General features: G+C 37.5%; 2 protein-coding genes across 6 annotated transcripts in view; both read left to right on the top strand.

Moving 5' to 3' along the window:
- The window catches only part of LOC122058691 (BTB/POZ domain-containing protein At1g04390), an 11548-nt gene extending 4395 nt beyond the window's left edge, over positions 1–7153 (top strand). The window contains exons 3-9 of one of the 2 annotated variants that reach the window (XM_042621354.1): positions 1872–2382; positions 2513–2646; positions 2761–3200; positions 3285–4242; positions 4345–4445; positions 4828–4980; positions 6001–7153. In XM_042621354.1, the coding sequence (XP_042477288.1) occupies positions 1872–2382; positions 2513–2646; positions 2761–3200; positions 3285–4242; positions 4345–4445; positions 4828–4980; positions 6001–6448 (2745 nt within the window). In that variant the 3' untranslated portion in view covers positions 6449–7153. Of the gene's footprint in view, positions 1–1871; positions 2383–2512; positions 2647–2760; positions 3201–3284; positions 4446–4827; positions 4981–6000 lie in introns of both variants that reach the window. The other variant, XM_042621353.1, reaches the window with a different exon arrangement.
- A 6399-nt stretch (positions 7154–13552) lies between these two features.
- Positions 13553–25385, top strand: LOC122059504 (WD repeat-containing protein 26 homolog). 4 transcript variants are annotated; one of them, XM_042622305.1, is made up of 5 exons: positions 13553–14040; positions 15022–15949; positions 22885–22986; positions 23681–24310; positions 24408–24872. In XM_042622305.1, exons 2-5 carry the CDS (start codon positions 15152–15154, stop codon positions 24435–24437), a joined length of 1560 nt encoding a protein of 519 aa, XP_042478239.1. In that variant the 5' UTR covers positions 13553–14040; positions 15022–15151; the 3' UTR covers positions 24438–24872. The 4 variants fall into 4 exon arrangements, with proteins under 4 accessions (XP_042478239.1, XP_042478238.1, XP_042478236.1 ...); XM_042622304.1 differs by lacking the exon at positions 24408–24872 and adding an exon at positions 24895–25385 and having other exon boundaries at positions 13559–13816; XM_042622302.1 differs by lacking the exon at positions 24408–24872 and adding an exon at positions 24895–25385 and having other exon boundaries at positions 13559–14040.
- Positions 25386–26519: the final 1134 nt, after the last annotated feature.

Raw genomic sequence — 26519 nt, 5'->3', positions numbered from 1 at the left:
AAAAAAAAAAAAAGAAAAAAGGAAGAAGAAGAAGAAGAGAGTAAATAGCATTGTAGGTACCCCACATTTGGGAGAATTGCACCTGCTAGACCTTCTTCGGTGAAATCGCTCTCATCATACCCCAAACCATTTCCCAAAGTTAACAATTTTATTGGAGCTATGATTTTACAAAAGCTTTTAATTTTCTCGGGCAAAACTCATGTTGGCCCTCACACTTCTCCCTTCCCTATACCACCTCACCTCTTCCGCTGCTATTGGGTAATGATCAGACTCTTTTTGGCATTCACCAAATCTCTCTTGCGGCCCCGCCCCCCTAGGATTTTGGTGAAAATAATCATCCCTGTGTCTTAGAGCGAGGGTTTTACCTAAAGTCTTTAATTTGCTCAGGCAAAACTCATGTTGGTCTCACCTGCACACCTCCCCCCCCCCCCCCCCTTTTTCCTATACCACCTCACCTCTTCTGCTGCTATTGGGTAATTGCCGGACTCTTCAGTGTTCACCGAAACCCCACCCCCCTTGAGTTTGGGGGAAAATAATCATCCCATTTCCGATTTCAAATTTTCCCAGCAAACCAGTCAATTTTTTCCTAGGATCTAGGTTGTTTAGATATCATGTTCTACCTGGCCCGAGATTTGTCAAATTCTATTGTTCATCGTTAAAGACCACCTCTGTCCTCTTGGTACTACTCATGCAAGGACAGCAATGATTCACCCACAGAACTTTTCTAGTCCTCAACTCTCCCTTGTGTAAGGCAAAGGACGGCAATATCGGTACCATTTTGGTTGGTGGCATTGCATGCTGCAATGAATGACAACCTCTATGGGGCTTTTCTCCTTAAATCTAACTCCAACATGTCGAATAGAATGGATAAAAAATCTTCAATAAAACTTGGAAACAAAGTCGAAGTAGCAGCAAAGAAGGGGTTCCTTGCTTTTGGGGTTTTCATGTGATTCTTTAATCCAGTCAGGGGTTATAAGTTGGGGGGGGATTTTCTTGCAATGGCAATGTCATGTTTGGGCATTGGATTCCTCATCTACGGGAGGAGGATTGATGCAATGGAAGCTTATATAATGGTGTTTGTGTTTTCCCACATGGAAAAAAACAGAGTTGGGCTGTTGTTGCGCAAGAACTTGTAGTCCTGTAGGCAAAATTGAAAGCCATTGGAACCACATAGCAGTGGTGGTGATGAGACTGATGATGGAATATGAGTTTGCCTTGGGTCTTCCTGAGTAGCTTACACCTCCTCTTCATCAGATTCATGTCCATGAGCAGCTTCCTCTTGGGGATGAGGTCCTTCCTCATCATGAAGAATGCATTCTCAAGATATTCATAGCCTCTTACCTATGACAAAGTTCCTGGGAAAATGCACCTCCACTGGTCACTCACTCACTCAGTCTTCCTGTTTCTGTGCACACAAGGAAAGAAATACCCTGTATATGTATATGAAATCATCTATATGCAAAATAACAGAGTTTCCATTTTAACTCCGATTGCTTTGCTTGCTCCAGAGTACTTTGAAATTTTGAATCTTCTGGGGTGTCTTCCTGTTTCTGCTCGCACAAGGAAAGAAATATTCTGCTTATATGAAATCAACTATATGCAAAATAATAAAGTTTTGGTTTTAAATCCAGGCAGGCTATCTCAGCCTATTCTTAGTTATGTGGATTATGATGAAAAATCAAAGTGGCAAGCTGCTTTGTTTTGCACTTATTCAATTATATATCCATTGTCTCTAATTTACTAAATATGGTTGTCATTGATAGAACTACATGTTTTTTACCATTATTTGTTGGACTATCTTCCTCGATCACAATGGGATCTAGGAAAACATGCGTTTGAATTTTTCTCATTCACATATCCATTCTCTTCAGGATTCCATCAATGATATGCTGGTGGCATTGGAAGGAATTCTCCAATCTAGGAATGAGGCCATATTGCGAATGGCCATAAATGTCACAATGAAGTTGGTTGATGTCTCAGGCAATTCCATTCTCCAGTATAATGTTGTAAAGCTTGTTCATCCTTTGGCATCCTTGTTATCTTTTCATGAGTCAAATGTTGTAGTTTCATGTTCTATAGCTTTGAACCAAATCCTTTCAAAACTAAGTCGAATCAAAAGGCAAGAGGAAATCTGCACAATTTTGAGAGAAACAAACACAATTGAGCATATTGTCTGTGGCTTACTTGACTTCGCAACTGGAACTAAATCGCTTGAATATTTTCAAGAGATGGCATCACTTTTGACGACAATCCTATGGCGATGGCCTCCCTTTAGGTATCCTGTTTGGAGTAATGGTAAATTGTTGGAAGTGTTGGGAGCTCTCTGCATAAAGCCTGATTCTTCTGTTGCTGTTGTTCTTTTGCCATTATATTCCGCTTTAGGTACCCTGTTCTTACGGTAAAATTCTTTCCTTTCCTTGTGATAAGGTCTTTCCTTTCCTTGCTATAAGAATCTGATTGCGCATTTTTTTGCTATGATGGCCTAAGAGAAATTTGATAATTTGGATGACAGCTTCATGTGGCGCCGGGGCTATGAAGCTGCTTGAGAATGGAGAAGCCCTTCTACCAATGTTGGTACGCTGCATGGGCTGCTCACAACCTGATTCCATTCGGATGGAAGCATTTAAACTTGCACAAGGTTTTGCGGTAATAATACAGCTTATTCTTTTTATAGAACAAGTTACAGTATTATGCCATGTTCATGTGGAAACTATTATCGTCTTATTGTTGGTTCTTCCTTTCCTTTTTTGTTGTCCACAGAGATCTCAACAAGGATGTCTAAAAATGATGAGTTTATGTTGTGAACCTATTGTCCAAGCTATTGTTAGTGCCTTGAGTGGTTGTAAATCTAGTTCTGGAAAGATTGCCTCGTATCAAGTACCTTTACTAGTGGAGGCTTGCCGTCTGGCTTTAATTACTCGTTGGGCCGGGGTTCATCATAATTTCTTTTGGAAACTTGGGGTTCACCAAATTCTTCTTGATCTTCTTCTAAGTAATTCCTACAAATTCAAGACATCACAACATTTTATGTCAACAAAAGATCTGTTAGCCACAGTGCAGGAGGGCCTTGACTCTAATCAGTTGCTAGTTTTAAGGCCATACATCTGGGATATTCTTGGATGGCTCACAATTCACTGTCAAGAAGCTTTTAACCCTGACATACATGGATGCTCCCTGAATGTTCTTATTTCTTGTGCATGGTAATATATCCAGTAACCCTTACCTCTGATTCTCACATTTTTTCCCTTTTATGTTTTTATACTGATTCTTGTTCTTTCTAATAGCTTGGTCTTTGTGGATGCAATTCATAGCATGCGCCAAGTTTCTCAAAGTGATATCTCTTACATTTCCACTCATGAACCAATATCTAGAGCAGTTTTCATGATGATCTATTCTCCGTGCCAGTATATTGTTACTCATGCAAAGAATATCCTGTCTGAAGTACTTATGCCAAATGAAGATAATCTGGAGTATTTACTTCGTACCTTAAAGTCCACTTCTGACAGCAATAAATACAGAGCATTTGGAAACATTCAAATTGCATTGAACTTGATGGGCTTAGCATGTTATTCAGGCTTGTCAAAGTATCAAAGTGTTATTCTCAAAAGTGATGGTATAAAAATCCTATTGACCTTTATTAGGTGGTGCTTGAAAAATGATGTTAGTATGAGAAGATTGAGCATTGCTCGTCATCTACATCACACATCTAATGAGACAATTTGTTGTTGCATTGTTAATGAAGACTGGGAAGGTGAAGACATACTTCTGTTTTTCAGTCTGTGGGTGCTAGCTGAGTTGGTACGAAGTTCAAAATCTGCAAGAAATCATCAAGAGGTGACCTCTGGCCTGGTGGATCATCCTCTGGAATTAGAAAGTTCTGAAGGTCAAATATTAATCAGCATGTTACAACAGATATGTGGTGGCACCTTTAGTGCTGGACCTAGATGGTATGCCTCATATATTCTAAGCTACTTTGGTTGTTATGGTTTTCCCAATAAACTTGGGAAGAGAATTGGAGAAGCACTTAACACAAATGAACTTGCTGACTTGCAACTCATTCTTGCAAGTGGGGAATCTGTGAGAGTTCATGATGTCATTCTTATGGTTAGATGTCCATCATTGCTGCCCATGCGTGAATTGCCACAAAATGACAAAATATGTGATGGTTCTGCTGCAAGGCAGAAGATTGAGAAGAGCAAAGAGTTCAGAGAAATTCGTTTATCTGCCCATGTTGATCATCAGGTATTGTTGAAACTGTTGGAGTTCGTTTATACAGGATATGTTCAAGGAGTGACGGGTTTGTTGAAGCACTTAAAAATTCTCGCTAGACGCTGTAATGTACAGGCTTTACCTAATATGCTTTCTGGAAAACGCCCAAAGTGGGATAGTGCTATCGCTTTCTGCGACTTCACTCCTGCTTTTGAACCAGCTGGCTACTATTTCTCGTAAGATACTATGATCCTCATACTAAGTAAAGACTGCATTGAGTCCATTTTTCCTTACTTTTTCCAATTACTTGGCTGTTCGGTTGTTGGTAGGCAGTATTGAGTTTTCCAACATTCATCTTTTCAGACAATAGAAAACACTGAAAACATTTAGTAGGCTTCAAATAATTGGCATCATCCCATAGGAGAAATTCTCAGCAAACCTTCAATAGGTGGGCATATTGAAAGGGGTATTCTTGATTTCTGAATCTGCACATTTTATTGATTGTCTTGCTTATTCTAGGGTTTACATGGTCACTGCATCACCATATGCCGCTTCTACAGTTATATTGGTTTTAATCTTCAACAATTGGGTCTAATACTGTTTATTTTTCAATTACAGGGATATCATCTTGGAAGCTAAGGAAACAGAAGTACGGCATTGGACATGCAGTGTTTGCTCACAAAGTGTGCCACATATGCATGTCCACAAAATCATTTTATGGGCAAGTTGTGATTATCTGAGGGCGTTATTTCAGTCAGGAATGCAAGACAGGTGCCATACTAAAATGCAACATAGTAATGCATTTAAGAAATTTGGTAGTGAGAGGAAAGAAAAATCCTAACCAAGATTCTTTTAGTTGCTGGTTAAATAATGATGTGTATGAAGTGAAACTATGAGAACTATTTGATTGTATATTATTTATACCATGAGCCTTTTGATATTGTGTGCATGCATTTGTTACCCAGACATATGAAAAATGGTGCCATAAGCATGTCCAACATTTTAAACTCAGATAGTGTGATCTTGGGTGGTATTCTTTTAACATGGCCCCAGACTAGAATATGATTAGAAAATCCATTCAACAGCTTATATAGCTACTTAAGTATGAGAAATAAAAGAAAGATCTTACACATTTTTAGCACGAGTTCTCTTTGATGAAGTCAATATTATCTTTAGCCCCATTTTCTGCTTTGGGTTCAATCTTCTGGCTGCTCTCCTGTTGTTTAGTCCTGATCATTAAGCATGCACTTACGAAGCCCTCTCTTTGATAGGGTTCTATAGAACATTGTAATTGCTCTATTGTGGCGTGTTTCTTTATATTAAAGTTGTATTTTTTATTTATTTTTTTTCCAGTGGATCGAAAGATTTAGGACTGAGTTTTCCTTCACTGTGAGGAACCCCCTCACCACTGCCATTGGTCTGGTCTGATTAGACTGGGGATGGGTGTTTTCTACCCTGTACAATAGATGGTAGGAATTTATGATGACACAGGAATCCAATCGCATGGTCAAATCACCAGTGGTTGACGGGATTCTTCCTTTTCCATGTGTAAATAGAAACTTTCGCCAAAATGTTATTATATATGAAGCAGACAACTGTAGAACTTACATAATTCTTGTGCTATTTTGAGTTGTTTATATTTTCATTACAATTGCCATTTTGCTATTAATAATTGAAGTCTTGGTTATTTATTTATTTTTTTTACCCTCCTTACCTCTCTTCTTGCCTTACTATTATGATTGTATTTCTTATCACATTCTTTTTCTTACTGCATCTTTGTTGTGCACGTAGCCTTTCACAAACCGTTAGGGTTCCGGTTGGTTGGGAAGCACTATGGAAACTTGTAAGGTGGTTTTACTCAGATGGCTTACCAAAACCAATTACTGGCTGTTTGTGGGATAATATGGATTTGGAGTCGCAACTACATGAGTTGCAGCCATATATAGAACTCTGTTGGCTTTCTGAATTTTGGTTCTTAGAAGATGTTCAGGAGAATTGCTCAAGTATTGTTGCATCTTGCCTCAAATCTAGCCGCCACTTGTCTTTTAAGGTCATCTCATTTGCTGCCCAGTTCTCTCAGTGGAAGATAGTTGAAATTGCTGCAAATTGCATGGCCCCTCTATTTCCCCATCTTCGTGATTCTGGTGAACTAGAAGCCTTGGATGAAGGGTTGGTTGACATGGTGCGTGCTGCTTATGTTCAGTTTTCTCAAGTGGGTGCTTTTGATCATTCAGAATGAGGACTGGAAGGAGTCAAGGTTCTTAGCATTGTTGTAGCCTGTCAAAGATGAATTCTGCCTTGCCTTCTGTTCGTCAATAAAAGGCATACCCAGTGCACGAGGCTCCCAACACTGCAGAGGGGAGGGTGACATGGACCCCTACTCTCGCTTTCTGTTCGTTGATGTGTCCAGTAAAAGTAGGTAATGGCCTGAATGTGGAATATTCTATTGGTGTAGTTCTTAGTCATTTTGAATATGCTGATGGGTAGCAGATCCAACAAAGCGCTTTACCTTTTATCTTTTCCTCATTCCTCCATCGTGGTGAAAGCACAGAATCACTCTACTGGATGTCCCTTCAGAAGCATGAGCATGGAGTGTTTTGCAGAAATTGTGCAACTTCAATGATGTGGATCAACTTTTTATTTGAGTTCACATCAAAATTTTCAGTGGTAATTTGTGTTTGCCTTTTTCTCCTGATAAGTTGTGTTTTTAAGGTGGAAATGAAGGAATATAGAACAGTTTCTCACTGCAAATATAAGAGAGAGTTTGTAACCAAGTTTTGAAAATTTTGAAATTCTCAATGTAGTCAAATGCGCAACATGTTGGATGCTAATATTTTTGTACTTTCCAAGGTGAAAATAAGGCAAGGCATCAAGATTATGTATATAGTATACAGTCACTACACGGTCGATATCCATCGATACGTGACCTAATACGGTTGATACAGTATCGATATTTATATGCTCGATGCGACTCTTATAGACTGCATAACATGATTCGTGACTATAAATTTCTTGTCAACAACTCCTATGACATTTTAAATATATTTTTGGTTAAATCAACTTGATTCCTCGCTCTTACTGTTAAATGTGACTCAATTATTGTTGATTTCATCTTCTTTTGGAGATTAAATACCTGGAATAAAAAATCAAAACCAGGTCTTTGCAAGAACAGGTATCCGAAAACTTTGAGTATTTTTTTACCAGATCGATCATTAGATTAATGAAAAACGGTCTGATTTCACCCCCCCCCCCTCAATAATAAGGATTTTTTTAAAGCACAAGTTTGAGCTAAATTTTCCTTGGTGCATGCCAACTCTCATCATCATAGGGGAATTTATGGCTATTCTTATTCCACTTATAAAATCCATTCATTCTAGGGAAACTCTCCATTGCAGTAATAATAAGCTCCACTAGGGCTGATTTGAGTCATATGACCAAAATTTATGTTCCTCTTGAACCCCACCATAGCATGTTATGGCAAATAGAAGCTCATCGGTTGGTTCGCTCCAATTTTGATCGGGTTGAATCGGATTTTAAGCATGTATGGGGTCAAATCGAAGTCGAACCATTAAGGTGGAGCTCAGTTCCGATTTTATGTAGGTTTCCCTTAATAGACTCTTATCGATCCAGTATTGATTTTTTTTAAATTTTTTTTAATACATATATATTTAAAAAAAATGAAATGATTTTCTGCCAGGTTGTGGCCTCTGCACCAGTTTGAGGGGTAATCGGGCATTGGCATTCAAGGGAAGGGGCGGGGTGATTATTTCACTGCTTCACGTGAGAGCTAGTAAAAAGATGCTACTAGGCAGCGTTCTTTTTCCCTAAAAAATAATAGAAAAATAAGCCCAAAAGGTAGCATGGCTCTTGCCGACAGACCTAGGGTGGAAAAATGTACTCCCCACCCCCCATATGAAAGGTGAAAATATCGCCACTGTTTATGATTCCACATGTGCTCTCTTTGGCTCCTATACTGGTGCATGTCACACTGCCGTATTTAAGGCTACAAATGTTTTTTTTTTCCATCGAAGGTTCAGTTTTGATGGATCCATTTTTCAAGGAACCCAAATCGAAGCCACTGTTCCATTTTTTATTTATTTTTTTCCAATTGGTTTCAGTCAATCCAATCGATTCAGACTGAAAGTTGACACCCTAGGATTTAGTGGTCTATATAAGGCTCTTTTTTTTTTCTTTTTTTTTTTTTTCAAGAAGGTCTAATAAAGCTTATGGTGTATAAAAAATAAGGACCCATGCACTTTTTCCTAGCTTCAACCCAAAAGTCCATCATATGGACTAGGATGGATATTCATAACCATGAAGGCAGGCACATCAATGCATACCCCATAGAATTACAGGGGGGGTGCATGTGAGGAACATTTTAAATAGGGAAGCTCTACTCATAAAAAAGGACAGGTGACAAATTGACTAGTAACAGAATGCCCATTACTCAAAACTTTGTAGGAGGCATATAATTTAAATGACAGCAGAAGATTCATACACTCTTCACTTTAGAATAAATATGGGGGTTGCAAATTTTAATAAGGGATCTCATATCTCATGTCACATTACCTTTAGAAACATTTGCCTAACTTCTCCAATCTCAAATGGGTTTCCATTCCAATCTTGATTTGGTGCACAGAGCACAAATAGACTTACAAAGAGTTTGTCAAAGCGGTTTGCAGCCTAGTAGAAGGAAGCCCTTGTCCTAGTTAGCTATTACCGTCCTAATTGACTAGTAGTGGGTTTGAGTCAACATGCTCCATTATTATTCGTCGGTTCATTTTGTCGTATAAGGCTTAGGCCTAGGGCTATGATCACTACCATGCATGGAGCACCTCATAAAGAGTTTGTTATCAAACTCAAATCAGCCTCAGTTAAAATTTCACAGTTAATCAGTCAAGATTTGAGAGCTCCGTTGTTATGATAAATAGAGAAAAAAACGGTACCAAGGGTAGTTGGTGTAGCTTGGTGCAGTAAAAGCCATGCTCATCAATAGGTCTTAGGTTTGGGTTTGAGCCTCTGGTCCTCACCTTCCTTCCCCTTTCCACTATATATAAAGTAGGCACCAATAAGCAAAAGAGAAAAGAAAGGTTTAGGATAGGAGGGGCATAAAGGACTTTTTCAAGGGAATGAAGAGGGAGATAGACACAAATCTTTTAATTTATTTTGAAACTCCTGCTACAAACTCCCCACCCCCCACAAAAAAAAGAAAAAAAAGAAAGAGGAAATGACTTCTCCAAGTGGGTTCTTTATGGAAAACACTTTTAGAGTAAATTTCAATTATACGATTTCCCTAAACATTTCTACCATAATATTGATTCATCTAATTCCCAGATGTCTGGGATTGGCAAATTTAGTTACCAAATTACCCTAAAACCCTATTGTTTTCATTGTATAAAATTTATAATTTTTTTTTTCTTTTGGCGAAAGCTTGTGTGCACGGTCGTGCGATTGATACATAGTGTACACAACCACAAATGGAGTTGGGGGATGCACCGTAGACCCTCATCCCCCATCCAACGGCTTTGTGCAGAAAATCCTTCCCATTATTTTACATCTTTCATTAAAAATAAACAGTAAAAGCCCCTATTTTACAGGAAAAAAAATTTCTTTCCATCTTTTACATGAAAACAAATGAATCTTAGAAGAAAAAGGACAATTGCGGACTCCTACAATGGAGATAGGTGCCAACCACAGATGATAGAAAATGATTTCCGATTGCAAGAACACAGATACTTCCAATTGGGGAATATTCTTTGATGAGGAGATTATTCTCCCAAAGCAGCCCCAAATGCCAAAATTCCCGATTGATTATTATGAAGATTTCTCAAATAATTTCTCCAATATATTTATCTAAAATAAATCCATACCTAAATTTAGTTCTTGTCAAAACCCAGATAAAGAAGGTGGTAGCTAAAAAGAGATGAAATTATTCTCTTTCCTGTGAATTTTGCCATATAATATGAGAAAACAAAGTGGAAAATTTGTGATATATTTTTAGATATGGGCTCAAATTTAAATTTCTGCCAAAAGGAGTAATTGGAAAATAGCTATATTTCTCTAGAGGACACTCCATAAAATCTAGACCGTATAAGGACCATATGATTTTTCTTATCCATAGTGGTAATGCATATAGATGATGAAGATGGAAGTGTTTCATGGATTATATCCTACTTTGGAATCATTATCTCGAAAGAAAACAATTGAGCCGTGAAATGGAAGGAATGAAATGATAAAACAATTTATCCTCTTCTGTTTTCTTTTTTTTAATGTGACGAAGCTATTTCTCAGTCTCTACGTTTAGTATCTAGGATGTGGACTATAAGTAGGCTGTAAGATATTTTGTTTTTCAATGAAAGATAAATATTGACATTTCATATGTATCCTCGAAAAACATGCAATAAAATGACAATTTTTTATATTGATACAATGATAAACTACTTTCAAGTTATTTTTTAAAACTTTTTTTACCATGAACTTAAAAAACTTGCTTTTATAGTAGAACTTTCAAAAATAAATTATACTTATTTATGTTTTCATGAACTTTTGATTATGTTTCTACTGTTTTTGTGTTTAGAAACAACATAAACTATTTTTTATGTTTCTAGGAACAAAAAATGATTTTTTGGTGTTTGATAAACATATTTCTCGAATTGAGTAGGGTTGGATAGATTCCTTGGGCCAGTGTGCGTTTTGCAGGGAACTTCAATCCCCAGCAACGATTCAGTTAATTGATTCATGAACATCTGTAGAGAATTTGAAGAAATCCACAAAGGAATCAATGGATGTGAATTTAAGGCTTCCACTAACAAAACAAAAATTCGATGTATTCTTTCTCGTTTCTCTTTAGAATCTTCGAACTTTGGAAAGCCTCCAGGTAAGGTAAATGCTGGGTTAGGAGATGTAACTTCTCATCGGGGTCCATCGATTTTTTGGCTCACCAGTTGTTCCAAGAAATCGAAAAACAAGTTTTACTTGTTTCGTCAAACCCGTTTTCTAGACACAAATAGGCATAAATTTCTATATATGTTTCAAAAAAACAAGTGAAACGAAACAGATTTATCAAACAATTTTTTAGGGTGTTTTTCCGTTTTTTAGCATAGAAAAATGAAAAAACATGTGTTATGAAAATGTTATCAAACGGTGCGTTAGTCTTGCCCTTTTTATTTAAATTAATATTATTGTATTTACATGTCTGTGACAGAGATATTCTATGAAACCTTGTGATATGCAAAACTCTCTTTATAAGTATGTCGGGAAATCCATATCTTCTTTTGATGCAAAAAAATGAAAGAATATTTAAAAAAAAAAAAGTGCAAAAGAGTTTAAAGAACATAAAGGTTGCCAGGTTGTGTGGTACGTGCATTTGGATATAAGAAGAGTGAAATGATTGCTCCAACGTCTTTAAATGAAAACATCACCCCCATTGAATGCATTGCATATGCCCTCCGTTGCCCTGCATTGGTGCAAGGTCCACACACGCTGGTAGCATTCCCCATCATTTAGAAGGCAATTATCAAACACCTACAACCAAAAGGTTGGGGGTGATACAAAGAAACTAGCAATACAAGGAGGAAAGAAAACAAAGAGTGGGAATGGATCACTTAGACCTAGGTAAAATTTAAGCATATTTATCTAGGTTGTTGGTGGCTTATGAATTCTAAACCATGAGGGCATTGTTACTCTATGTTATTATTATTATTATATTTTAAGGGAGAGGGTTTCCTAAAATGCCAGCACATGGGCTGAATTCCCATCTTTAATAAGGGCCAATAAGGGGCAAGGTGATCATTTTTTCCTCCCTTATCTGGGTGCAAGGACCATGTGGCCTTTCATGTTTCTTTCCCTTAAAATATATATATATATATATATCTTGAGAAGGAAGGTAGTTGTTCTAATCTCCATCTAGGAAATTTCATCCACTTCAAATGCTCCCAATTTTCAAGAGCTGATTTCACATTTGGGTCCATCTAAACACTGTGTGGGGGCCTCACTAATTTTGAGAGCCTCAATTCCTATATGTCTTCCTATTTCTCTTTTACACAATAGCTCTCTTCTACACAATAGATGGTAAATAACCCCAAGAGGTAGCTAAGTTGGGACTTGGCAGTGATCAACAATTCACAATTAAGAAGTCGTCTTCTTCACAATTCATTTTTGGTTTATCTGTTGGCATTGGATGGGATTACAACACTCTAGTAGAAGCCTTGGAATTTGGAATTTCTGCTACCCAAGTGAATATTTTTCTTCACCATAATTTGAAAATATCGTGCAGAAACCTTGGAATTTTATGCGGTTCATCAATCCTAACATAATGTGTTTGTTCTATTGACATCTGATTGTCTAAAACACTATATGGGTATTACAAAAACTACCCTACTAATCACAAATTCTTTCAGTGCTCATAAAAATGTGATCCTATATTCTAGACTATTGGCCTGGCATTCTTAAAATGCTTATCCACATGATATATAAAATCTATGGGAGAGAGTTCTCTGAGTAAGCAAGATACTTTACACCCTCTCATAATTATTTTTTGAATTATTTATTTAATCAAAAAAAGTGTTTTTTTAATTACTATTTCAAAAAATTAATAATATGATACATTGTGAGTAAGCACATTATACACCATAGGCTTAGATGACATTTTTCCATAATCGATTTCCATGTACTCTGCCCACATCACCGAAGGTGAAAGTTGGACCCAAAAAAAATGGAAAAAAAAAAGAATGAAGGGCATGGGGTTGTAAGGGCGGGGTATAGGGCAGAGTCCGAGAACTAAATTTTCACCAACATACATATTTGAGTAAATATCAAGATTACGGGTTGGGAAGTTATCTATCTTAGGATTCCTCTCTCTCCACTCTTTTCTTCCTTCCTCTAATATTCTTATTATTCTTTCATAGTAGGTCAAATGACTTAGTTAATCGGTTAACCTATCGTGCCTTACAAAATTTTTACGTTGGCTTTGAAAAATGTGAAGAATATTTAAAAAAAATTAAAACACCAAAAAATTAAAAGACTAAAAAAAGAAGAAATTGAATTTTAAAAACCACGTGGCAAATATTGTGTTGTAGTGCTAACATTTTCTAAAAAAAAAAGAAAAAGGGGGGAAAAAATAAAAATACTTGGCCAGTAGTGCAAGGAATAACACACAAAGGCCATGCATGTATGGATGTTGGCATAAACTTGATAAACCCATTCTAATTTCTAAGGTGCCTTCACTTTTATTTTGGGAGAACAAAGCGGAAGACTTTAGGCCTCCTTTTCCTCTCAAGTTTAATCTTTATCTAATATCTAATTCTCTTATTGCCGTTTGAGACTTTGAGTTGGTTTCCTCCACGCCAAGACATCTCTGTCCTTTGCCCACACACTCCACCTTTCCCTTCTTCTCTCATAGTCTGATACCTGATAAAAACAGTTTCATTACCCTTCATCACATGGGTATAAAAGCCTCACAATTGTTTTTGGGCATCATTTATTTCCTTCTCTCTCTCTCTCTCCCCCTCTTGCTCTCTCACCTTCTCTATAGTCTTTTACTTCTAATACAAAAACAAAATCAATATAAGTGAACGGACACAGAAGAAAAACGAAGGCTTCTTTGAGGGTTTGGTCTAACATCTTACTCACCTTATGCATTTTCTATGAGGTTTCTAATGGTTTTCTGAACTGGGTTTTCAGCCCTTTTGACCTAAATCGGCGCCGACATAAAAATAGCTTGCTGGGTTTCCTGAATCTGATCGTCTTTTCCATGTGGAGTTACTGTAATTCTTGCTTGATTCTGGTGTTGGGGGTGTTTTGTTGGGGTTAGATCCAGGGATTTATTTGCAGGTTAGAAATCTGCTCCAGATTGATGGTTATTGTTGTAAAATTTTACTGTGGCGTTCTTGGGGCCTGGATTCTATTTCTTCATTTGTTTGATTCATCGTTCTTTGGGGCTTTATGATGGGTTTTATTGCCTGTTGCCCTTTTTAATGTAATCAGGTAGATTTCATCTTTCGAAGTTTTTTTCATTACAAGCTCCTGCTTTAGTTGACTACTTTTTGCTGTTTCACAGAAATTTTTTTGGGGATATCTGGAAATTTTAATTTTTGTTATCGTCGTCATCATCATTTAGGTGACCTGTGTCTCTTCATTTACGCTTACTTATAATAAAAACAACTGCAAAAGGCCATTATCATTATGCTTTTAAGTTTTTATGAAATGATATTTGCTTTTGATGAAGTGGATGTTTGCATTTCCCTGACCATCTGTGAAAGAAAGTCACTGAATTAAACTCCTACAACTAGTTATTGTCCAATGCTACATGAAGCGTCACTGAAACTGCATATCAAACCACCATTGCTATCTAAAACTGCGTAAATTGCTTTAGATTAACAGTTATTTATAAGCGTTCTTCTCATCTTAGTTTTGTAGTTGTTTGTTTTAACTATGCCACTTGATCGGTGTTACTGGGGTTTTTCCTTTATTTATTTATTTATCCTGAGAAATCGCCTTGAAGTGTTTGACCGATTGGGTTAACTCTTTATGTAAGTAGGAAGCTATGTGACACCAGATATTTGTAGTGTCCGATTTTATAAATAACACATTTGATCAAGCTGCTGCTTTACGATTTAATTGCATTACTTTGATGCATCTCTCTCTCTCTCAACCCCACCACCTTTGCTGAAATCGTTTTCCAATTGTTGTCTTATCATTATCACGTTTATCATGGGTGATTGGAATTTTGCAAGTTTTCTGAAGTAGGCTATGTGGTTTAACTGCCTACATTGGTTTGTGTTAGTAATTTTTTCCTTTGAATATGTGATGCAGGTACTCTTATCCTTCTAATTTTGACTTGTGATTCACCAAGAAGCATAGGAAACTATAGTTGGTTACTATTTCATTATAGTTTTTGGCTTTTTTCTTGGATTGAAAATATATGGGCTGAGTTGGGCATTTCATGGGAGGTGTAGAGGATGATGAACCACCCACAAAACGTGTGAAAGCGTCCTCAGGAGAATTGAGGAGCCTTTTGAACTATTTGCCTCTTACGGAGCCCCTTACCGGGTCTTTGGGAGACTCGATGGCTCGGCCTCTACCTTCCCAAGGGGACGAAGAGATGGTTGGTACTAAAGGACTTATTAAAAGAGTAGAATTTGTCAGGATCATAACCAAAGCCTTGTATACTCTTGGTTATGAAAAGAGTGGAGCTCTTCTAGAGCAAGAGTCTGGTATACCTTTGCATCCCTCCATGGTTAACTTATTCAGGCAACAAGTGCTTGGTGGAAGTTGGGATGAAAGTGTGGCCACATTGCATAAAATTGGTCTCTCAGATGAAACAATTGTGAAGTCAGCATCTTTCTTGATATTGGAGCAGAAATTCTTTGAGTTTTTGGAAAGGGATAAAATAATGGATGCTTTAATGACGTTAAGGACTGAGATTGCACCTCTTTGCATTAATACAAGCCGAGTGCATGAACTCTCTGCCTGCATTGTGTCTCCTTCTCGCCGCTTATTACTTGGAGTTTCCAGTCAAGATATTGTGAATGCAAACTCACGATTGAAACTTTTGGAGAAATTGCAGAAATTGCTTCCCCCAACAGTTATGATACCTGAAAGAAGGTTAGAACATTTAGTTGAGCAGGCTCTTGATGTGCAACGAGAAGCTTGTGTGTTTCACAACTCTCTGGATAGTGCATTGTCATTGTACTCTGATCATCAGTGTGGAAAGGATCAGATTCCTTCTCGTACATTACAGGTTAGGAATCTATTTTAGACATTAGGCTTTGTGCTACTTATTTGTTCTTATTTTAGTTTTTATGACTTATCCCTCCTTTCTTGGCTTGATCAATCTGGTTACTGGTAACAGTTACTATGCTAACTATTGATTGCTGTGGAACTCAATGGTCTTGATCTTACAAATTCATTGTGATTCGAAAAGATACTTTAATGCCATTTTGTCAGTACCCTGTGCGCTATAAGATGCTAATTATTTCTAAATTTATCTGTACATATGGTTTTCTTGTATCTGATGCATATTTGTATTTCTTTCGTCATTCCTCATTGCAAGTATCTGCAAATAAAGGTTTTTTTTTTTGGTCCACATTCAGTAAAGTGCAAATTTTTAATTCATATAATTGGTTAAATGTTCAAAGGTAAAATTTTTGAGTCTTGAGGTTGTAGTTCACTTATGCTATTTAAAGCTGAAATTAGCAGTGTAAATGAATTTAAACTTGGATCTGACTTTCATATGATTCCACCATGGTAGTTGAGCAAAGGAAGGAATATGGTAATACACTATACCTAATAAAAAAATGTAAATGGTTATTGTGTATGAAATTATAATATAAATGGTTTAAGCCTCTGGCAAGTGTTGTTAATCAGGGGGATTCTGTCATCAAATGAGATAATTATGTTTCTAAAAGTAAGTCTTCCTCTTTAGGCTTTTTAAATGGATTACTCAGTCTGATCCCAAGTGGGAATTTGTGTTATATTTCATGACTTCTAAGTTCAAAATGAAGCAACGAGTTTTTGATATGACCTATTATTTTCAATCCTTCTTTGGTAGAATTTCAGCAAAAGAAAAGGTTTGGGTGGATATCTGAAGGCATAATCTGGACAAAAGAGTAATATTTAATTGTTGATTTACGATCAATCCGAAAAAAATTAAATTTCTGAAGGTCCATGGTATTTTAAGCAAAAAGGTTTATCCAACTTAACATTTAAGTGTTCACTGGGTAAAATTAGACCTAAACGAGCTGGTATTTCCATGAACTTGCTTAGGTCTCCTGGGATGATAAGGAAATCAACTCTTCTTTGATCTTTCATAAAGTAATCACAGCTCTGGTTAGATCTGTGCTTTGACTTGGCCTTACAATTTCTTGCTTCAACTTGTTGAGTATTCACTTGATTTTGTGGGTTTACAACCCTGTCTGTGGTTGTGTACTTCTTTATTTCTTAATTTTTTGTACTTAATTACCTATGAGTTGACTCCACTTACTTGGCTTCCCACTTAGCTCATTGGCATTTAAAGAGACTTGAATATCTGTGGTTGAAACACTGGTTATTGAAGTTGAAAGTGCTTCCATATTTATTCAAGTCCTCATATTCTCTCTCTCTCTCTCTCTCTCTCTCTCTCATTTGGTAAAACATTTTTTAATGAAAATCTGGATACACAGAGAGGGGGGGGGGGAAGCAGATAACTTCAAGGGACGAGAGTCATCAGACATTCCTTGAAAAGCTAAAAGACAGAAAAGGGAGTAAAGGCCAAAATCACAAAAGGCATTTGATAGGTCACAGCATCACTTCCTTCTAAACCAGAATGAAGAAAAATTCTGCCAAAATAACTCGATGCATTGATTAGCCACAGCACCACTTCCTCCTAAACCAACACAGAGAAGAGTTATCCTACAAACATGATGGATATTCCATTGAACCCCAAAATACCATCCACTGTGCTAATAAACTTACGAGTGCAAGCAGAGGGACAAATACTCAGTGTACATAAACAACAGAATAGAAGAAAAGGAAAAGGTAGAGAGCTATGACAGGGATGTGGACATGTGTGATGATGGTTGACGTGGAAAACCTAAAAACTCTTTATGTTGGCACGTCCAACTATGATATAATAGTTATGTTCTTCCTATAAGGAATCACTCGGCTACAATTTTAGTTATGTTCAAGGTATCAAATATCAATATTGGGTAGCGAATTGGGAAGCTAGGCTTAAGAAAAGTATCAGAGAGACACTAAGAGACGCTGACGCAGTATTGGTATCTCGATGGGGCTCCAAATCGGGTCTGAATGTGGATCATATTCTGGGTTTATTCAAGCCCATCGATCCAGCTTGTTCAAACCAATATTCTGTCAAAAATAACAGGAATTAATTTCCAGACATTGACTTGCTGATTTTAAGGAGGATATAATTTCCATATTTTCATGTGACCCATGCCAGCTTGTGTTAGAGAAAGATGCTGCCAAGAAGCAATATTTTTTTGATAGCTTCCTATAATTTAGGATCTTAATTGTAATTCTTATCTAGTCCTTGCATGTGGGGGATTTAGAAGCTTTAATATTTTTTCTATTTTTAATTAGATTTGTTCATATAATTAGATTTTGTATTCCTAGGACTCGTTCTTTTTTAGTTAACTAGATTGATTGGATTTGATTTGTAATTAGTTTCCTAATTAGGATAATGTCCAGCTTGTAAGAGGTTCCTTTCCATGCAAGGAAGGGTTGTGTAATCGACTGGAGCTTATAAATAAAAGGTAGTTGGTGGATTCAGTAGCCAACGAGATTGAAAAAAAAAAAAAAATACAACTTTGTGTTTTGCTTTGTGAGGGAGTATGGTAAGACACCATTAGTGAGGGACCAAAGAAAATGGTGAGAGGACGTGGGGGTGAGACCCAGTCTGAGAGAGGCCAGTAGGCCACTCCCAATCCTATCCATCTTTCTATTTTCTCATCTCTTCATATCAATTTTGTTATGTTTGTCTCGAATTCTTGACCCATTTTGACATTTTTTAGTGGCGATCCAAATGGTATTTTTTCTAAGATCTATGATGGTAGTAGAGGGGTTGGGAAGATAGGCCCAAGCCTAGCACTGATCCCATATGGGGGTGCAAGGGCTACGTACGGTACGACCCGACCGACTGTTACCTGAGGGATCGACCCGACTTGTAGGAGTATATATATGTGTGTGTGTGTGTGTGTGTGTGTGTGTGTGTGTGTGTACTATCGTATTGTTGAGCAAGCAGTGTGAAATTTGGGTTTTTTTCGTGTTAGGATTTCTGGGCAAGTTTTCTTGCCACGATTGGGTGTTCTTGAGAGAGACCTCCATTGTAATTTTTCTTTCAACATAGTGAATCATCTTTTTCTTTGCTCGAGGACGTTGCACACCATATCAGTGTGTGAACCTTGTTAAATCTCTGTATTGTGTGAATCTGTGGTTGTTTTTCTTCGTATTTGTTGGTGTTTGTTCTAACAGATTCTGTGATAGTGATTATTTCCTGAGATTGCTGTATATCTAAAGGTGTGAATTAGCTTCCGAAACCTGCAACAGATTGATAATAGCTGCTGAAAATTGTCAATTGGAGACCCCTAAATCGGTTCTGCGATTTTGTTTCTACCTGGGGTTAGGTCATTCATGATCAACTTTAGGCGTTGGATACGATTAAGATACACATAGATACATCCAAATGTAGTGTTTTTAAGCATAATACACCATAAATAAACAATAAATAATGACATCTCAGTATCTCACTAAAGCATGTTGCTATAACTCGGGAGGATTCAAATTCCTTCTGCAGCATTTTTTTTTTTAAGTTAAATCTACGTTAAGTGCAATATTTATACTTATTAATATATGAGTGTAGGCATACTAAACATACTATTAATTATTTGGGTAAAGGATTCCTATATGGTCCACTTTGGCAGCTTTTGCTTTAAGAGACAAAAAAGTTAATTCATGGCAAAATAGATGGGGCACAGTTTTTTGGACAGGTACCCCCTTATGCCCCCTACTCACTTGTCAAGTTTCACCTGAATCAGAGTTCTCTTTGTGACGAAATAGAACCTTGAAAATCCAAGACTATGGGGCTTCATAGTGCTGGTAGGAGTACTGTCGGCATGCATAGACGTACATGGGAGGGTAGTTGATTGAATTAGGCTGAGAAATTTGACATGTTTCTAATCTGGACCCTGTGCTCTCATTCCAACTGTCGGAATTACCATATCATCTGTTCATGTGGCTCAAATTGGTGGACTATTTAGGAAAGGGCTATGTGAAAAGAATTTTCTCTAGTTGTTACATATTTAATTTGCAAATAGATTTTTGAATGGTCGAAATAATAGCCCAATCTAAAGATTCCAAAACAGCTAACTAGCGTAGTTGGTGTAGCGTGGTGCGTAAAAGCCCATGCCCACCAGGAGGTCTCGGGTTCGAGACTCCTGGATGTCACCTCCCCTCCTCCCATATAGTAGGTACCTATCCCAAGAGAAAAAAAAAAAGAAAAGAAAAAGAAGCAGTTCCTAGCAGGGGTCTATTTCCATAACAATAGACCTTGGAGATTGGATCATTGGAAGGGAACGCCTTTTCCCTTCTTTCTCGATTTCTCCATGTGATTGCTTGTTCCGGTTGAGTCAAGAGTAGTTGGTTGGTGGGAATAGGTGTGGCAACTCCTGCTTGGCAACAGAAGCGCGAGAATCCCATAGGTGTTACTGATTCCAATACTGTGGAGTTCCGACCTCTTACATTTACATATATTTTGAGATCTGCAGCCTTTTTTGATGATCACAGATGATTATTGGAGATAATTTGAGACTGTTATTGCTTGGGTTTAGGCTTTGGAGATTCTTTCACATCATCTGGGGAGCTAGATCTATAATGCCTATATTGAGATATCTCTGGTTTGATACCAATAATGGTAGTCTTTTCGGTACGTCAAGGATACATATGTATCAACGATTGATTCCAAGGGAAGCTATGATCAGCTTATTTATTTTGCTATTCTTTTGCCAAGATAGGTATTGTAAGAGAGTTTTGTCCTAGTTGAATATGCTCATTTGATGTATTGGTGCTTCCCTTTGCTTAGTGTTTTTCTTTGATTGCCTACTTCCTTGTAAGGATGTTATTTCTATCATTATGCCTTTTGGCTCATTTTTGTCCTCAATATTGCGTTTTTCATTTCATCTAAATTAAAAGAAAAAGAATAAATATGATGACTGCAAGTAATAAAGCTACCAAACAATGATTAATAAACTGTAGCCACCAGTAAGATTCAGCGTCAGAAAATCAGTCTGAATATAATATTACCAATGGCAAAGGCATCCTAAATGACCCATCAGGAGAAGCTTCTCCTGATGGTGCAAATATCTGCCACGGTAGCTCTGCTGACATTCAAATTTAAGATGTTTGCTCCTGATGGTACAAATATCTGCCACGGCAGCTCTTGTGTCACTCAAATTTTAAGATGTTGTCTGCATCATTTTTCGCTAGTGTACTAAATTTCATCCCAATCCATTTTTTTTAATGTGGATACATAAACCTTTTAGAACTGGTTGAAAGAAAACTAGACCAGTCTGTGTTGACTGATGAAAATATGAAGGCAAAAAAGCTCAATAAATGATGGGCCTGCCAGGTGTTGTTGGAGCCATTCCCGGACATGAAGGGAATATATTTCTAGTCTTCAGGTCCTATTGCGTTTGTTTTCTGCAGAGCTCGAGGTTTTGATCCTGGGAATTGGGGGTTAAAGAGTGGTATTGATATGGGCTGAATGACCCTTTAATTGAAGGAGATTCTGTTTTAATCATCAGATGGATGATGAATTAGACAAGTGTGGGTGGACAGAGCTGATCTGTACTCAGGCCTTATCTAATCATGCAACTGTTACTCACCTCCCCCTCCCCCCTAATTTATCTCTATTATTTTGCTGTTGTTATACTAATACAATTTCTCTTTGTCCTTTTTTGGTGAAATTTTTTTGTTATTTATCAAGGTATAAAAAGGGACCCTGTCTAGATTTCATTGTACTTTACTTTGTTATCCAGATTCTCCAGAAGTTAAAACAGTAGGCTTCAAGAATAGAATTGATAAATAATAAAATAAACTAGAACTTATCACAGCTGTAGATCTCCATGTAGGAGGTAAGATTTGTCAAATGCTCCCTGCTAGGATACTTCACCCGGTGGTAGCTCCACGTTACATACTTCAGCAAATAGTATGAATTTGAAGCACATATTATAGTCCCTACATCCACAAACAATGAAGAAGAGTAACTCATGGAAACAGTCTTTACCAAAAAAAAAAAATCATGGAAACAGTTATTGAGGTAGGGATGAGTTAAAAGAAAACTCAAATATCTTCACCTTAAGAGTTCTTAAAAAAACCTTTGACTGAAAAATTGTTGACATGTATTGATGGAATGGTTTCCACAGCTGTTGGTATTTCTTTCATGTGGAGGAGTGGTTTGATTGCTCTTACTTTTGGACAGATGGGGTATTCTTCAGATTGACCAGTGTCAAATTTGGTGGTACATTTCACTTGAGCAATCTATAGAACCTTCCTGTTGTTTCTTTATTTTTTCAAAAATATACAATAAGAATTAATTTCTTTGAGTGTAACTTTTGACACTTGGCAAAGTCTCATTGGACTAAAAAGTAATTCATGGTTAAAAGATGATGTCGTGATGTGCATGTTTCAACATAGTTTGAGGGCTAAAGAACTGCCACGTGGCAGATATGCCAAATGTGACAGAATGGCTTCCATCCCTGCTAAATTTATCCCATTTCAATTAGGACTTCAGAGAGAAATCTAAATCCTACTTATGCTAGGGTCACCACCTACAAGATGCTAAGTCCCCAAAAAATTTTCATAGGGAAAAATCGAAAATTGCCTTTACATGGGTGATTCAGGAAAGACCTCCCTTGACAGTGTCATATTTGCTACATGGAAGCTTCTTAGGTGCTGAAATTTGTGGGCATGTTGTCCACCATCACCTTCGATCAGTTATTACAATCTGCCAGTTGCCTATTTGAATGCACAAATATTGCAAAGTTTTGGTGCACTCAAGGATGCATTTTTGTTTGTTGAGAAGAATGGCATTTTCTACTTAACATTTTCTGTCATGGGAACTAGTTTATTCAAATAAGTTGGTGTTATTGATTTGAGTCATCATTGATCCACTACATGGTACAGGTCTTGCAAGCCCACCGTGATGAAGTCTGGTATTTGCAATTTTCGCATAATGGAAAATACTTGGCTTCTTCATCTAATGATCGATCAGCAATCATATGGGAGGTATTTTTGCTTTTAATTTTGATGTGGAACTTCAATTCTGTGTCTCCTTCATTACCACACGGTTAGAATTCATCTCCTATTTGATGCATGTTTGGGAGCTTCTTTGGCTTCTGCTTGTAGGATTCTCTAGAATCCAGCTTCCCCATCTTTTCCGACTAAAAGTGTGGGTCCCATAGAATTATTTTGTTCAGAATGTTGAACTCATAATTGGAGAATATCTAGAAGCAGTGGGGAGCTAATGCAAAGGGATTTTTTTTTTTTAATTCCATTTTCTTGTCTATAACAGGCCACCAGCCCAGCTTAGGAGGTTCAAGAGGGACCCATGAAAATTTTAATTCTCAACTATAATGTTATATACAACTTATGCTCATATGTAGTTATTATATTATATAATATTATGAGGGGGCGGTATGGACACCAGTTTGCCTGAAACATACATATCCATGGTCAACTATAATAGGTATGGGGTTTCCTTTCCCAAACCTTTTGCCCCTTGACGGATCTGAAGACCACTGTTTGGCATGGATACCAGTTTATCTGAAAACATACATATTTTCAGCGCTTTTGGTTTATAATGTCTGTGGGTGTTGAAACCTCTATGTGGTGTTATGCTTCTATATCTTGTTATTCTCCTCCATTTAGTTTCACCCAATAATGTCTGCTACTCTTTATTCTAAGAAATCAAATATCATAGGTTAATGAGGATGGTGGAGTCTCCTTGAAGCACACACTAACTGGCCACCAGAAACCTGTGCTGACTGTTTCTTGGAGCCCTGATGATCGGCAGCTCCTCACTTGTGGAATAGAGGAGGCTATCAGACGTTGGGATGTCAGTTCTGGTGAATGTCTCCATATTTATGAGAAAGCTGGTGTAGGTTTGATCTCCTGTGGATGGCTTCCTGACGGGAAACGGCTGTTCTCTGGTATGAATGACAAGAGTATTTGTATGTGGGATTTGGATGGGAAGGAGCTGGAGTGTTGGAAGGGGCCGCGAACACTGAAAATCTCAGACATGGCTCTCACAAATGATGGGAAAAGGATTATTACCATGTGTAGGGAAAATACTATACTTTTGCTTGACAGGGACGCAAAAGGTGATAGACTGATTGAAGAGGATCAAACAATTACTTCATTCTCATTATCAAGGGACAATAAGTTCTTGCTGGTTAATCTTCTGAACCAAGAAATCCATCTGTGGAGCATAGATGGTGATATTAAACTTGTTTCCAAGTACAAAGGTCACAAACGTACCCGATTTGTCATTAGGTCTTGCTTTGGTGGCTTTGACCAAGCCTTCATTGCCAGTGGAAGTGAAGATTCACAGGTATGATTTTCTTCTGTGCTCATTTTTCTGTGCATTTTTGGTTTCAAGTATACTCCGGAGAATTTTTATTGAGATCACCCACTGTAAATCTATTCAGTTAATTTATCATCACGAGCTGACAAACTGACCTCAACAAACCTGTACCACTGATGTGATTGCATTTTATTCGAGTATATCTGGAGATTCATAAGAAGAAAAAAAAATCATTCTGAGGAATTGCTTGCTTGCCTGTCTATGGGCATTTTAACCACAAAACATGGTGGGTCCTGCTGATTCTACTTTAACATTTGTTGTAAAAACTAACTTTAGTTGGATGTGCCGTTATATCTACTATCTAGTATTGCACTATAATAAACGAACTAATGATGATGAGGGAATGCCCCACCTATTTGGATAGTGTTTTTGGGGAAGGAATGGTTTCTAGCTATTTCCATCCCCCAAACTGGAAATAGAGAGTGCATCTTATTCTTGTTCTTTGCAGATATTCCTTCATCCCCTTGGGTGTTTTCATTTCTATTATTGCACACATATGAGGTGAAAGTTGTAGATTTCGTTGGTAATGTGTACCTGGCTACTATCAACAGGTCTATATATGGCACAGAGGGACTGGGGAACTCCTGGAGACATTGCCTGGACACTCTGGAGCTGTTAATTGTGTTAGCTGGAATCCTGCAGATCCCCACATGTTGGCATCTGCAAGTGATGACCGCACAATTCGAATATGGGGTTTAAATCGGGTTAACCTTAAGCGCAAGGACACTTACAGTAATGGCATCATCCACCACTGCAATGGAGGAATATAAGTGCAAATGCAGAGGAAAAGAAACAGAAATAGATTACTTGAATTAGTCAAGTATCTATGTTCATTTTAAGCCCATTGTGTTGTGTAAATTCTGTTCTTGCCTTGGCATTCATAGCAAACAAGCATGTAAATTTATGCAGCTGCTATCTGCCAATAAACCATCTAACGATGACATTTTTTTTTATTTAATTTCTCCCAATTTGTTTAGCTAAAATTTAAGATTGTTCAAGGCATGGATTGCATCTATACTAAGTCTAGATTGTTTATTGTTTCCTTTGAGCTACATTAAATCAAAGAAGTGATGTAACAAAAGGGCAAAGTTTAATGTTTAGGGGACTTCAGCACTTCTCTTGAAAAACTCTTTTGGCTGGTGTAGTTTCCTGCATTGCAGCTGAATGAAATCCCCTGATGAGCATTTAATAGTACTGATTATTGATCACATGACTGAAGCTGTCAAGGTGATGCCTACGCATTCAGGGTTGGCGGACATCTAAGTGCCTAGTTGGTGTAACTAGCATCTAGGATCCCCTCCAACACCTTTGTTCGCCTAGACATTGAATATATTCACAAGAGAGATTATCAAAGGATATTAAGAAATGTGTTCATCTCTAGTCCTGACATTACCACATTTCAAGTTCCTTATGGTTTTTGTTTTTTGGGTGATTAAGTTCCTTATGGTTTTGCTTCAACTAATTTTGGGCATTTGTCCTGGCCATCGTGGAAGGGAGGACATTGTTTCCTGGCTTCCTAGCCCCTCTGGTAAATTCTCACATATGTCTCCTTGGAACCTTACGCGTTCCTCTAGCTTTCCCACCCTTTGGAATAGAGTTATTTGGTTTAGAGGTCATACCCTTTGCCATAGTTTCACTGCTTGGCAAGTTATGACCAACTGCTTCCTTATGTAGTCTTTCTTCATTTCTAGGCACATCAGAGTGTCAACCTCTTATTGTCACTGTTGGAATGCAACAAAAGACATTGACCATCTCTTCTTCTCTTGCTTTTTCTCATCCACTATTTGGAAGAGTGTCCTTAGCAGTTGCTGGCCTTTCAGTCTCTTTAGTAGAGAATGGATTTGGGTGAACATGATTTTTGTTGGTTCCTCTATTTGTGACACCAATGAAAGATTTGCTTTTAGTATTACCATCAATCACATCTGGATGGAGCGAAATCTTTGAAGATAGACTTCCAACTCTCTTCCTTATGGCATGATTTGGAAAACCATATATTTTTTACGTCTATTACAAGCTTGCTTCTTTACTTTTTAAAACTATTGGGGACTCTCTGGGAATAGGCTCATTGTTGCCTCCTGGGGCTTTCTCCCTTCAATCTTATCTCCCCCGCCCCCTTTAAATCCTCTGTTGCCCCTCTATTGGGCATTGGTTTTGTTTCTAGTTTGTGCCCCCACCC

Source organism: Macadamia integrifolia, chromosome 13 (assembly GCF_013358625.1).
Source record: "Macadamia integrifolia cultivar HAES 741 chromosome 13, SCU_Mint_v3, whole genome shotgun sequence".
Lineage (NCBI taxonomy): Eukaryota > Viridiplantae > Streptophyta > Magnoliopsida > Proteales > Proteaceae > Macadamia > Macadamia integrifolia.
This window is presented reverse-complemented; position numbering and strand designations above follow the sequence as displayed.